General features: G+C 52.4%; 1 protein-coding gene across 2 annotated transcripts in view; it reads right to left on the bottom strand.

Annotated features, from left to right (window-relative positions):
- CLASRP (CLK4 associating serine/arginine rich protein) overlaps positions 1–12,311 on the bottom strand; it is a 34,669-nt gene that overhangs the window by 9,935 nt on the left and 12,423 nt on the right. For both annotated transcript variants that reach the window (XR_012052511.1, XM_072920933.1), the window contains exons 7-14: positions 10,599–10,747; positions 10,422–10,518; positions 8,776–8,854; positions 8,620–8,693; positions 7,715–7,756; positions 6,828–7,034; positions 5,049–5,333; positions 2,055–2,282 (exon numbers count right to left, since the gene is read on the bottom strand). Coding sequence is in view for 1 of the 2 variants with exons in the window: in XM_072920933.1 (XP_072777034.1) it covers positions 2,055–2,282; positions 5,049–5,333; positions 6,828–7,034; positions 7,715–7,756; positions 8,620–8,693; positions 8,776–8,854; positions 10,422–10,518; positions 10,599–10,747 (1,161 nt within the window). In the remaining variant the exon portion in view is untranslated. The remainder of the gene's footprint in view (positions 1–2,054; positions 2,283–5,048; positions 5,334–6,827; positions 7,035–7,714; positions 7,757–8,619; positions 8,694–8,775; positions 8,855–10,421; positions 10,519–10,598; positions 10,748–12,311) is intronic.

The raw sequence follows: 12,311 nt of genomic DNA, 5'->3' as shown, positions 1-12,311 counted from the left end.
GGGGAAATTTGGAAGGGAAATGGGGAGAAATTGGCAGATTTGGGGGAAAATTGGGGAGGAATTGGGAAATTGGGGGGAAAATTGGGAAATTTGGGAGGGAATTTGGGGGAAAATTGGGAAATTTGGGAGGGAATTTGGGGGAAAATTGGGAAATTTGGGAGGGAAATTGGGGGGAAATTGCAGGAAATTGGGAAATTTGGGAGGGAATTTGGGGGAAAATTGGGAAATTTGGGAGGGAAATTGGGGGGAAATTGCGGGAAATTGGGAAATTTAGGAGGGAAATTGCAGGAAATTGGGAAATTTTGGAGGGAAATTGGGGGAAAATTGGGAAATTTGGGGGGGAAATTGGGGGGAAATTGCGGGAAATTGGGAAATTTGGGGGGGAAATTGGGAGAAAAATTACAGTGAATTAGGGGGAAAATGGGATCCCAGAGGGATTTGGGGGGAAATTTTAGGGATTTGGGGGGGATCTGGGGCAGATTTTGGGGAGATCCGGGGCAGATTTTGGGGGGATTCTGGGAGATTTTGGGGAATTTGGAGACCTCGGATGGATTTTGGGGGCTCCCAGAGGGGTTTTGGGGAGATTCTGGGGGATTTAGGGACCTCAGAGGGATTTTGAAGAATCTCAGATGGATTTTGGGGACATTCTGGGGATTTTGAGGGCTCCCAGAGGGATTTTGGGGAATCTCAGATGGATTTTGGGGACATTCCGCGGGATTTGAGGGCTCCCAGAGGGATTTTGGGGACATTCTGGGGATTTTGAGGAATCTCACAGGGATTTTGGAGAGATTCTGGGTGATTTTGAGGAGATTCAGGGTGATTTTGAGGAATCTTAGATGGATTTTAGGGACGTTCTGGGGATTTTGAGGAATCTCAGAGGGATTTTGGGGAATCTCGGAGGGATTTTGGGAACATTCCCCGGGATTTGAGGGCTCCCAGAGGGATTTTGGGGAAACTCAGAGGGATTTTAGGGATGTTCTGGGGATTTTGAGATCTCCCGGAGAGATTTTGGGGGCTCCCAGAGTGATTTTGGGGACATTCTGGGGATTTTGAGGAATCTCAGATGGATTTTGAGGAATCTCAGAGGGATTTTGGGGACATTCTGTCGGATCAGAGGGCTCCCAGAGGAATTTTGGGGAAGATTCTGAGTGATTTGGGGGAATCTCAGATGGATTTTGGGGACATTCCACGGGATTTGAGGGCTCCCAGAGGGATTTTGGGGAATCTCAGGGGGATTTTGGGGACATTCTGGGGATTTTGGGGAATCTCGGATGGATTTTAGGGACGTTCTGGGGATTTTGAGATCTCCCGGAGAGATTTTGGGGGCTCCCAGAGTGATTTTGGGGACATTCTGGGGATTTTGAGGAATCTCAGAGGGACATTGGGGAATCTCAGAGGGATTTTGGGGACATTCTGGGGATTTTGAGGAATCTCAGAGGGATTTTGGAGGCTCCCAGAGTGATTTTGGGGAATCTCAGAGGGATTTTAGGGACGTTCTGAGGATTTTGAGATCTCCCGGAGGGATTTTGGGGTCTCCCAGAGGGATTTTGGGGAATCTCAGATGGATTTTGGGGACATTCCACGGGATTTGAGGACTCCCAGAAGGATTTTGGGGAATCTCGGATGGATTTTGGGGAATCTCAGAGGGATTTTGGGGAATCTCGGATGGATTTTGGGGACATTCCGTGGGATTTGAGGACTCCCAGAAGGATTTTGGGGTTTCCGGAGGGATTTTGGGGAATCTCAGCTGGATTTTGGGGACTCTCATAGGGATTTTGGGGACATTCCGTGGGATCTGAGGGCTCCCAGAAGGATTTTGGGGAATGTCAGAGGGATTTTGGGGACATTCCGTGGGATTTGAGGACTCCTGGAGGGATTTTGGGGGCTCCCAGAGGGGTTTTGGGGTCATTCTGGGGGATTTTGAGGAATCTCAGAGTGATTTTGGGGGCTCCCAGAGGGATTTTGGGGACATTCCATGGGATTTGAGGACTCCCAGAGGGATTTTGTGGGTTCCAGGAGGGATTTTGGGGTTATTTTTGCTTTTCCGCACTCACTTTTTCAGCTTCTCTCCGAGGGCGGGCGAGGCCGGGGGGCGCGGCGGGGCCTTGTCCCGGGGCGCGGCGGGGCTGGGGGAGCGGGACTGGGACCGGGATCGGGACCGGGATCGGGATCGGGATCGGGACCGGGACCGGGACCGGGAGGGGCTCCGGGAGTCGCTGCGGCTGCTGCGGCTCTGACTGCTCCAGCGGCGCCACGAGCGCGCCGAGCGCCGCGACCGGCTCCTGCGCGGGAACGGCGTTAAAATGGGAAAAGCCCGCGGGAAAAGGGAAAATCCCATGGGAAAAGCCCAGGGGAAATGGGAAAATCCCACGGGAAAATCCCATGGGAAATGGGAAAATGCCATGGGAAATGGGAAAAGCCCACAGGGAACGGGAAAATCCCACAGGAAATGGGAAAATCCCACGGGAGAATCCCACGGGAAATGGGAAAAGCCTGCGGGGAACGGGAAAACCTCAGGGGAAAATCCCAGGGGAAATGGGAAAATCCCACGGGAAAATCCCACGGGAAATGGGAAAAGCCCGCGGGGAACGGGAAAATCCCAGAGGAAACAGGAAAATCCTGCAGGAAATGGGTGGGAACGGCAGGAATACGGGAAAACCCTGCGGGAAAATCTCACGGGAAAAGGGAAAATCCCATGGGAAAATCCCACGGGAAATGGGAAAAGCCCGCGGGAAATGGGAAATCCCACAGGAAAGTCCCATGGGAAAATCCCAGGGGAAATGGGAAATCCTGCGGGAAAATGCCACGGGAAATGGGAAAAGCCCGCGGGGAACGGGAAAATCCCGTGGGGAACGGGAAAAGCCCGCGGGGAACAGGAAAATCCCACCGGGAACGGGAAAATCCCACGGGGAAATCCCACGGGAAAAGGGAAAATCCCACGGGAAAATCCCAAGGGAATTGGGAAAATCCCACGGGAAATGGGAAAAGTCCGCAGGAAACAGGAAAATCCTGCAGGAAACGGGAGGGAATGGCAGGAAAACAGGGAACAGGAAAACCCAAACTGACCCGAACTGACCCGAACCGGAACCAGACTGACCCAAAGTGACCCAAACTGGTCCCAAACTGACCTGAACCGGTCCCGGACTGATCCAAAGTGACCATAACTGGTCCCAGACTGTCCCAAACTGACCCGAACTGATCCAGACTGACCCGAACCGGTCCCAGACTGACCCAAACTGACCCAAAGTGACCCAAACTGACCCGAACCAGTCCCAAAGTGACCCAAATCAGTCCCAGACTGACATGAACTGACCCAAACTGTCCCAAACTGACGCGAACCAGTCCCAGACTGTCCCAGACTGACCCAAAGTGACCCGAACCTGTCCCAAACTGACCTGAACTGGTCCCAGACTGTCCCAAAGTGACCCAAACTGACCCAGACTGACCCAAACCAGTCCCAAACTGACCCAAAGTGACCCGAACCAGTCCCAGACTGTCCCAAACTGACCCGAACCGGTCCCAAAGTGACCCGAACCGGTCCCAGACTGACCCAAACTGACCCGAACCGGACCCACAGTGACCCGAACCGGTCCCGAACCGGTCCCAGACTGACCCAAACCGGACCCAAACTGACCCGAACCGGTCCCATACTGTCCCAAACTGACCCGAACCTGACCCAAAGTGACCTGAACCGGTCCCAAACTGGTCCCGGACTGACCCAAAGTGACCCGAACCGGTCCCAGACTGACCCAAACTGACCCAAACCAGTCCCAAACTGACCCGAACCGGTCCCAAACTGACCCGAACTGACCCGAATCTGACCCGAACCTGACCCAAACTGACCCGAACCGGTCCCAGACTTACCCAAACTGACCCGAATCTGACCCAAACTGACTCGAACCGGTCCCAAACTGACCCAAACCAGTCCCAGACTGAACCAAAGTGACCTGAACCTGACCCAAACTGGTCCCAGACTGACCCGAACTGGTGTGAACCAGTCCTGGACTGTCCCAAACTGACCTAAACTGACCCGAACTGACCCGAACCGGACCCAAAGTGACCCGAACCGGTGCCAAACCGGTCCCAGACTGACCCGAACCGGTCCCAAACTGACCCGAACCGGACTCACAGTGACCCGAACCGGTCCCAAACTGACCGAACTGGTCCCAAACTGTCCCAAACTGACCCGAACCGGTCCCAAAGTGACCTGAACCAGTCCCAAAGTGACCCGAACTGGTCCCAAACTGACCCGAACTGACCCAAAGTGACCTGAACCAGTCCCGGACTGTCCCAGACTGTCCCAAACTGACCCGAACTGACCCGAACTGGTCCCAAACTGTCCCAAACTGACCCAAACTGACCCAAACTGGTGCCAAACTGTCCCAAACTGACCTGAACCGGTCCCAGACTGACCCAAACAGGTCCCAAACTGACCCAAACCTGTCCCAAACTGACCCGAACCGGTCCCAAACTGACCCGAACCTGACCCAAACTGACCCAAACCGGTTCCAGACTGACCCAAAGTGACCCGAACTGGTCCCAGACTGTCCCAAAGTGACCCGAACCGGTCCCAAACTGACCCAAACTGACCCGAACCAGTCCCTAACCGGTCCTGGACTGTCCCAAACTGGTCCCAGACTGACCCAAACTGACCCAAACTGACCCGAACCAGGCCCACAGTGACCCGAACCGGACCCAAAGTGACCCAAAGTGACCCACAGTGACCCGAACCAGTCCCGGACTGTCCCGAACTGACCCAAACCTGTCCCAAACTGACCCGAACCGGTCCCAAACTGACCCGAACCTGACCCAAACTGACCCAAACCGGTTCCAGACTGACCCAAAGTGACCCGAACTGGTCCCAGACTGTCCCAAAGTGACCCGAACCGGTCCCAAACTGACCCAAACTGACCCGAACCAGTCCCTAACCGGTCCTGGACTGTCCCAAACTGGTCCCAGACTGACCCAAACTGACCCAAACTGACCCGAACCAGGCCCACAGTGACCCGAACCGGACCCAAAGTGACCGGAACCGGTCCCGGGCTGACCTGGAGCGGCGGTGGCGGCGGCGGCGGCCGCGCTCGGCGGAGCGGGAGCGGCGGCGGCTGTCCCGGGACTCGCCCCGGGAGTAGCGGCGGGAACGGGAGCGGCTCCGGGAGCGGCTCCGGGAGCGGCTGCGGCTGCGGGAGCGGCGGCGGCCCCGGAACGCGCCCCGGCAGCGGCGGAACGGCGCCCGGGAGCCCCGGGAGCCGCGGGAGCCGCCCGAGCTGCACCACGAGGAGGAGGAGGAGCGCGAGGAGGACGAGGAGGAGGAGGAGGAGGAAGAGCGGCGCCTGGAAAAGGGAGAACGGGTGAGAAATGGGGGGAAGGGGAAAAAGAGAGAAAAAAGGAGGAAAAAGTGGGGGAAAAGGGAAAATAAGAGGAAAAAAATGAGTAAAAGAGGGGGAAAAAGGGGACAAAAAGGAAAAAGGGGAAGAGAAAGAAGGATAAAAATAGAAAAGAGAGAAAAAAAAAAAAGCAGGATACAAAGGCAAGAAAAGAGGAAAAAGGCATAATACAAAAGGGAGGAAAAAGGAAAAAAGCGAAATACAAGAGAGAAAAGGAGAAAAAGCAGAATACGAAAAGGAGGGAAAAGGAAAAAAGCAGAACACAGAAGAGGGAAAAAAGGAAAAAAGCGGGGCACAAAAGAGAGAAAAAAGGAGAAAAAGCGGAACACAAAAGAGGGAAAAAACAGAGAAAAGGAGAAAAAGTGGAATAAAAAAGAGAAAAAGGAAAAAAGCAGGACACAAAAGAGAGAAAAAAGGAGAAAAAGTGGAATACAAAACAGGGAAAAAAGGGAAAAAAGCGGAATAAAAAAGAGAGAAAAAAGGAGAAAAAGCAGAATACAAAAGAGTGAAAAAAGGAGAAAAAGCAGAATACAAAGCAGAGAAAAAAGGGAAAAAAGCAGAATAAAGAAGCGAGAAAAAGAGAAAAAAGCGGGATAAAAAAGCGAGGAAAAAGGAAAAAGCAGGATAAAAAACCGAGAAAAAGGAAAAAAGCGGTATAAAAAACCGAGAGAAAAGGAAAAAAAGCGGAATACAAAAGAGAAAAAGGGAAAAAAGCGGAATACAAAAGAGAAAAGGGAAAAAAGCAGGGCATAAAAGAGAGAAAAAGGAAAAAAGCAGAATACAAAAGAGAGAAAAAAGGAAAAAAGTGGAATACAAAAGAGAAAAAGGAAAAAAGCAGAATATAAGAGTGAAAAAAGAAGAAAAAGTGGAATACAAAAGAGAGAAAAAGGGAAAAAAGCAGAATACAAAAGAGAGAAAAAGGAAAAAAGCGAGACACAAAAAAGAGAAAAAAGGAGAAAAAGTGGAATAAAAAAGCGAGAAAAAGGGAAAAAAGCGGAATAAAAAAGAGAGAAAAAAGGAGAAAAAGCAGAATAAAAAAGAGAGAAAAAGGAAAAAAGCGGGACACAAAAGAGAGAAAAAAGGAGAAAAAGCAGAATAAAAAAGTGAGAAAAAGGAAAAAAGCGGGGCACAAAAGAGAAAAAGAGAAAAAGGGAAAAAGGCAGAACACAAAAGAGGGAAAAAAGGAGAAAAAGCAGAATAAAAAAGCGAGAAAAAGGGAAAAAAGCGGGATAAAAAAGCGAGAAAAAGGGAAAAAAGCAGAATACAAAACCGAGAAAAAAGGAGAAAAAGCAGAATAAAAAAGCGCGAAAAAGGGAAAAAGCAGAATAAAAAAGCGAGAAAAAGGGAAAAAAGGGGAATAAAAAAATGAGAGAAAAAGGAAAAAATCGGGTTCCAACACACGGAACGGGCCGGATGAGCCCGGCCGGGCCCGGCACTGACCGTGAGCCGTCGCGGTGTGCCGGTGTGCCGGTACCAGTACCAGTACCAGTACCGGTACCGGCGGGGCGTGGGCGCTCGCGGGGCCCGGGGCGCTGCTCCTCGTCGCTGCCGCCGAAGCTGGTGATGAAGGTGATCTTCTCCTCACGGCCCGGCGACGGCGTGCGCGAGGAACGGGACCGCGACTCCGAGCTCGACTCCGACGGAGACCTGCAGCGACACCGGGGTGGTACCGGTACCGGTACCGGGGGTGGTACCGACACCGGGAGTGGTACCGGTACCGGTACCGGGGGTGGTACCAGGGTGGTGATGGGGGGGTATTGGGGGAGGTACCGGGGTGGTACTGGTACCGGTACTGGTACTGGGGTGGTGCTGGGGGTGGTACTGGGGGTGGTACTGGGGGTGGTACCGACACTGGGAGTGGTACCGGTACCGGCACCGGTACTGGGGTGGTGCTGGGGGTGGTACTGGGGGGGGTATTGGGGGAGTATTGGGGTGGTAGCGATACCAGGGGTGGTACCGGTACCGGTACTGGGGGTGGTACCGACACCGGGAGTGGTACCGGTACCGGTACCGGCACCGTGGTGCTGCTGGGGGGGTATTGGGGGTGGCACCGGGGTGGTACCGACACCGGGAGTGGTACTGGGGTGGTACCAGGGGTGGTACCAACACCGAGAGGTACTGGTACCGGTACTGCAGTGGTGCTGGGGGTGGTACCGGGGTGGTACCAATACCAGGGGTGGTACCGTAGGGGTAACGATACTGGGGTTGGTACCGGGGTGGTACCAGGGTGGTACCGGTACTGAGGGTGGTACCAGTGGTGGTACCGATACCGGAGTGGTACCGATACTGGGATGGTACCGGGTCGGTACCGATACCGGGGCCGTTACCGTTTGTAGGGGTCGTAGGTGGGGCTGTCCCGGCGGGCGTAGCTGTGGGGAGACAGAAATGGGGGTTTGGGGTGAGAAAGGGGCGATTTGGGAGGGATTTGAGGAATTTGGGGGGGAACCGGGGGGGAACTGGGGTGAATTGGGGCGATTTGGGGGGAATTGGGGAGATTTGGGGAGGATTGGGGGGAATTGGGGGGAATTAGGGGGGATTTGGGTGGGAATTGGGGAGATTTGGGCAGAATTGGGGGGGATTTGGGGAGAACGGGGGGGATTTGGGCGGAATTGGGGGGGAAATGGGGGGATTAGGGGGGAAATTGGGGGGATTTGGGGGAATTTGGGGGAATTAGGGGGGATTTGGGGGGAAATTGAGGGATTAGGGGGGAAATTGGGGGGATTTGGGCAGAATTGGGGGGGATTTGGGGAGAAATGGGGGGATTTGGGTGGAATCGGAGGGGAAATGTGGGGTTGGGGGGATTTTGGGGGAAAATGGGGAGATTTGGGAGCGTTTGGGGGAAGAATTGGGGGGATTTCAGGGGAAAAATGGGACTTCGGGGGTGAAAAGGTGGGGTTTGGGGGGATTTGGGGAAACCTGGGGCTATTTGAGGGTTTTGGGAATGGAAAATTGGGAATTGGGGGGATTTGGGAATGAGAATTTGGGATTCAGGGGAAAATTGGTGGGATTGAGAGTAAAACCAGGATTTGGGAATGAAAAACTGGGATTTGGGAATGGGAAGTTGGGATTTGGGGGGAGAACGGTGAGATTTTGGAGGAAAATGGAATTCAGAATAAAACCATTGACTTGGGGGGGGGGGGAACGTTGGGATTTGGGATGAAAATGTTGGGATTTGAGGGAAAATGTTGGGGAAAAACGTTGGAATTGGGGGTGAAAAGGTTGGGAATCTCACCTGGGGGGGCTGATTTTCCGGCCTTTCAGCCGCTTCTCCCGGAATTCCCGGCGCTGCCGGCGGGAGCGGCGGCCCTGGGGAAGGGAAGGGATTTTTGGGGATTTCCCGAGGGAAAATTCCCGTTTTTTCTGTGTTTTTTCCAGGTTTTTCCCTCACCGAGTACATGGCCTTCTCCTCCTCCAGGGCCTTGGCGTTTTTGATGGCTTCAGCCTCTTCCTTGTCCTTCCTCAGCATCCTTTTTCCAGGGGAAAAAAAAGCGGGATCAGGGCGGGGGTTTGGGGAGATCCCGAATTCTGAGGAAAAGGGGGAGCCCTGAGCTGGAATTTCAGGGAAAAATGGGATTTTCAAGGCAGAATCTCAGGGAAAAAGGGAAAGTCTGGAAAAAAGGGGGGGAAACCACAGGAAAACCAGGGAGATCTGAGGCAGAATCCCAAGGGAAAGTGTGATTTCCAGGAGAGAATCCCAAGGAAAAATGGAATTTGCAGGAGAGAATCCCAAGGGAAAATGGGATTCCCAAGCCAAAATCTCAAGGAAAAATGGGATTTTCAGGAGAGAATCTGAAAGAAAAGTGTGATTTCCAGGAGAGAATCCCAAGGGAAAATGGATTCCCAAGCCAAAATCTCAAGGAAAAATGGGATTTCCAGAAGAGAATCCGAAAGAAAAGTGTGATTTCCAGGAGAGAGTCCCAAGGAAAAATGGGATTTTTAACAGAGAGTCCCAAGGAAAAACGGGATTCCCGAGCCAAAATCCCAAGGAAATACTGAATTTCTAGGAGAGAATCCCAAGGAAAAACAGGATTCCTGAGCCAAAATTGTAAGGGGATTGCCAGGAGAGTATCTGAAAGAAAAGTGGGATTTCGAGGAGAGAATCCCAAGGTAAAAAGAGATTCCTAAGCCAAAATCCCAAGGAAAAGTGTGATTTCTTGGAGAGAATCCCAAGGAAAAATGGGATTCCCGAGCCAAAATTCTAAGGGGATTTCCAGGAGAGAATCCCAAGGAAAAATGGGATTCTGGAGCCAAAATTCTAAGGGGATTTCCAGGAGAGAATCCCAAGGAAAAATGGGATTCCTGAGCCAAAATTCTAAGGGGATTTCCAGGAGAGAATCCCAAGGAAAAATGGGATTCCTGAGCCAAAATTCTAAGGGGATTTCCAGGAGAGAATCCCAAGGAAAATGGGATTCCCGAGCCAAAATTCTAAGGGGATTTCCAGGAGAGAATCCCAAGGAAAAGTGGGATTTCCAGGAGAGAATCCCAAGGAAAAACGGGATTCCTGAGCCAAAATCCCAAGGAAAAACAGGATTCCTGAGCCAAAATTGTAAGGGGATTTCCAGGAGAGAATCCCAAGGAAAAGTGGGATTTCGAGGAGAGAATCGGAAGGAAAAAAGAGATTCCCAAGCCAAAATCCCAAGGAAAAGTGAGATTTCTCGGAGAGAATCCCAAGGAAAAATGGGATTCCCGAGCCAAAATTCTAAGGGGATTTCCAGGAGAGAATCCCAAGGAAAAGTGGGATTTCCCGAAGAGAATCCCAAGGAAAAACGGGATTCCCGAGCCGAAATCCCAAGGAAAAGTGTGATTTCTCGGAGAGAATCCCAAGGAAAAATGGGATTCCCGAGCCAAAATTCTAAGGGGATTTCCAGGAGAGAATCCCAAGGAAAAATGGGATTCCCGAGCCAAAATTCTAAGGAGGTTTCCAGGAGAGAATCCCAAGGAAAAACGGGATTCCCGAGCCGAAATCCCAAGGAAAAGCAGGAGCCCTCCCCGAGGTCAGATCCCAGCTTTTCCCGAGGTTTTCCCGGGCCGTACCTGACGAAATCGCCCTCGGCCATGCCGTAGGTGGTAGCCTGCTTGTTCAGGTCGGCCACTTGCTCCTGGTTCAGCTCATCCACGTCCACCTCCACGTCTGGAAAAACGGATGGAAAATCTTGGAATTGCGCCCCGGAGTGCCGGCGGGACCCCGCGCGCGACCCGCGGGAGCGTTACCGATGTCCGGGATCACTTCGTCCTCGTCCGTGTTGGAGTCGTCCTCGGAGTCGTCGTCGTCGCCCGGCCGCTTCTCCAGGGCGTTCTCCAGCTCCTCCACCGTGCTGTCCTCGTAGGTGTAGCCGATGGACGCCTTCTTCTCCGCCAGCCTGCCGGGAGCCGGCAAACAGAGCCCTCCAGCCCGGGGACACAGCCCCGGAGAGGGATGGATCCCGGGGGAATGGGGATGGCGAGGGGAATTGGGAATTGTGAGGGGAATTGTGAGGGGAATGGGGATTGTGAGAGGAATGGGGATTGTGAGGGAAATGGGGATTGTGAGAGGAAATTGTGAGGGGGAATTGTGAGGGGGAATGGGGATTGTGAGGGGAATGGGGATTGTGAGGGGAAATTGTGAGGGGAATGGGGATTGTGAGGGGAATTGTGAGGGGAATGGGGATTGTGATGGGGAATTGTGAGGGGAATTGTGAGGGGAAATGGTGACGGGGAATTGTGAGGGGAAATGGGGATTGTGAGGGGAATGGGGATTGTGAGGGGAATTGTGAGGGGGAATGGGGATTGTGAGGGGAATTGTGAGGGGAATGGGGATTGTGAGGGGAATTGTGAGGGGAATGGGGATTGTGAGGGGAATGGGGATTGTGAGGGGAATGGGGATTGTGAGGGGAATGGGGATTGTGAGGGGAATTGTCAGGGGAATGGGGATTGTGAGGGGAATTGTGAGGGGAATGGGGATTGTGAGGGGAAATCGTGAGGGGGATTGTGAGGGGAATGTCGATTGGGAGGGGAATGGGGATTGTGAGGGGAAATGGTGAGGGGAATCGTGAGGGGAATGGAGATTGTGAGGGGAATTGTGAGGGGAATTGTGAGGGGAATGGGGATTGTGAGGGGAATGGGGATTGTGAGGGGAATGGGGATTGTGAGGGAGAATGGGGATTGTGAGGGGAATGGGGATTGTGAGGGAGAATGGGGATTGTGAAGGGGAATTGTGAGGGGAATTGTGAGGGGAATGGGAATTGTGAGGGAGAATGGGGATTGTGAGGGGAAATTGTGAGGGGAATGGGGATTGTGAGGCGGAATTGTGAGGGGAATGGGAATTGTGAGGGGGAATGAGGAGTCTGAGAGGGAATTTTGAGGGGAAATGGGAATTGTGAGGGGAATGGGGATTGTGAGGGGAATGAGGATTGTGAGGGGGAATTGTGAGGGGAAATGTGAGGGGAATGGGGATTGGGAGGGAAAATTGTGAGGGGAATTGTGAGGGGAAATTGAGAGGGGAATTGTGAGGGGGAATTGTGAGGGGAATGGGGATTGTGAGGGGAATGGGAATTGTGAGGGGGAATTCTGAGGAGAAATGGGAATTCTGAGGTGGAATTGTGAGGGAAAATGGGAATTCTGAGGGAAAATGTCAATTCTGAGGAAAAAAATGGGAACTCTGAGGTGAAATTTGGAGGGAAAAGGGCAATTCTGAGGGAATGGAAATTCTGAGGGGACAATGGAAATTCTGAGGGGAAATTTGGAGGGAAATGGGAAGTCTGAGGGAAAATGGGAAATCTGAGAGAAAATGGGAATTCTGAGATGAAATTCGGAGTGAAAATGGAAATTTTGAGGGAAAACGGGTAATCTGAGGGGGAACTGAGAGGGAGAATGGTAATTCTGAGGGAAAATGGGAATTCTGAAGGGAAATTTGGGGGGAAAATGGGAATTCTGAGGGAAAATAGG

Source organism: Taeniopygia guttata, chromosome 34 (assembly GCF_048771995.1).
Source record: "Taeniopygia guttata chromosome 34, bTaeGut7.mat, whole genome shotgun sequence".
Classification (NCBI taxonomy): Eukaryota; Metazoa; Chordata; class Aves; order Passeriformes; family Estrildidae; genus Taeniopygia; species Taeniopygia guttata.
This window is presented reverse-complemented; position numbering and strand designations above follow the sequence as displayed.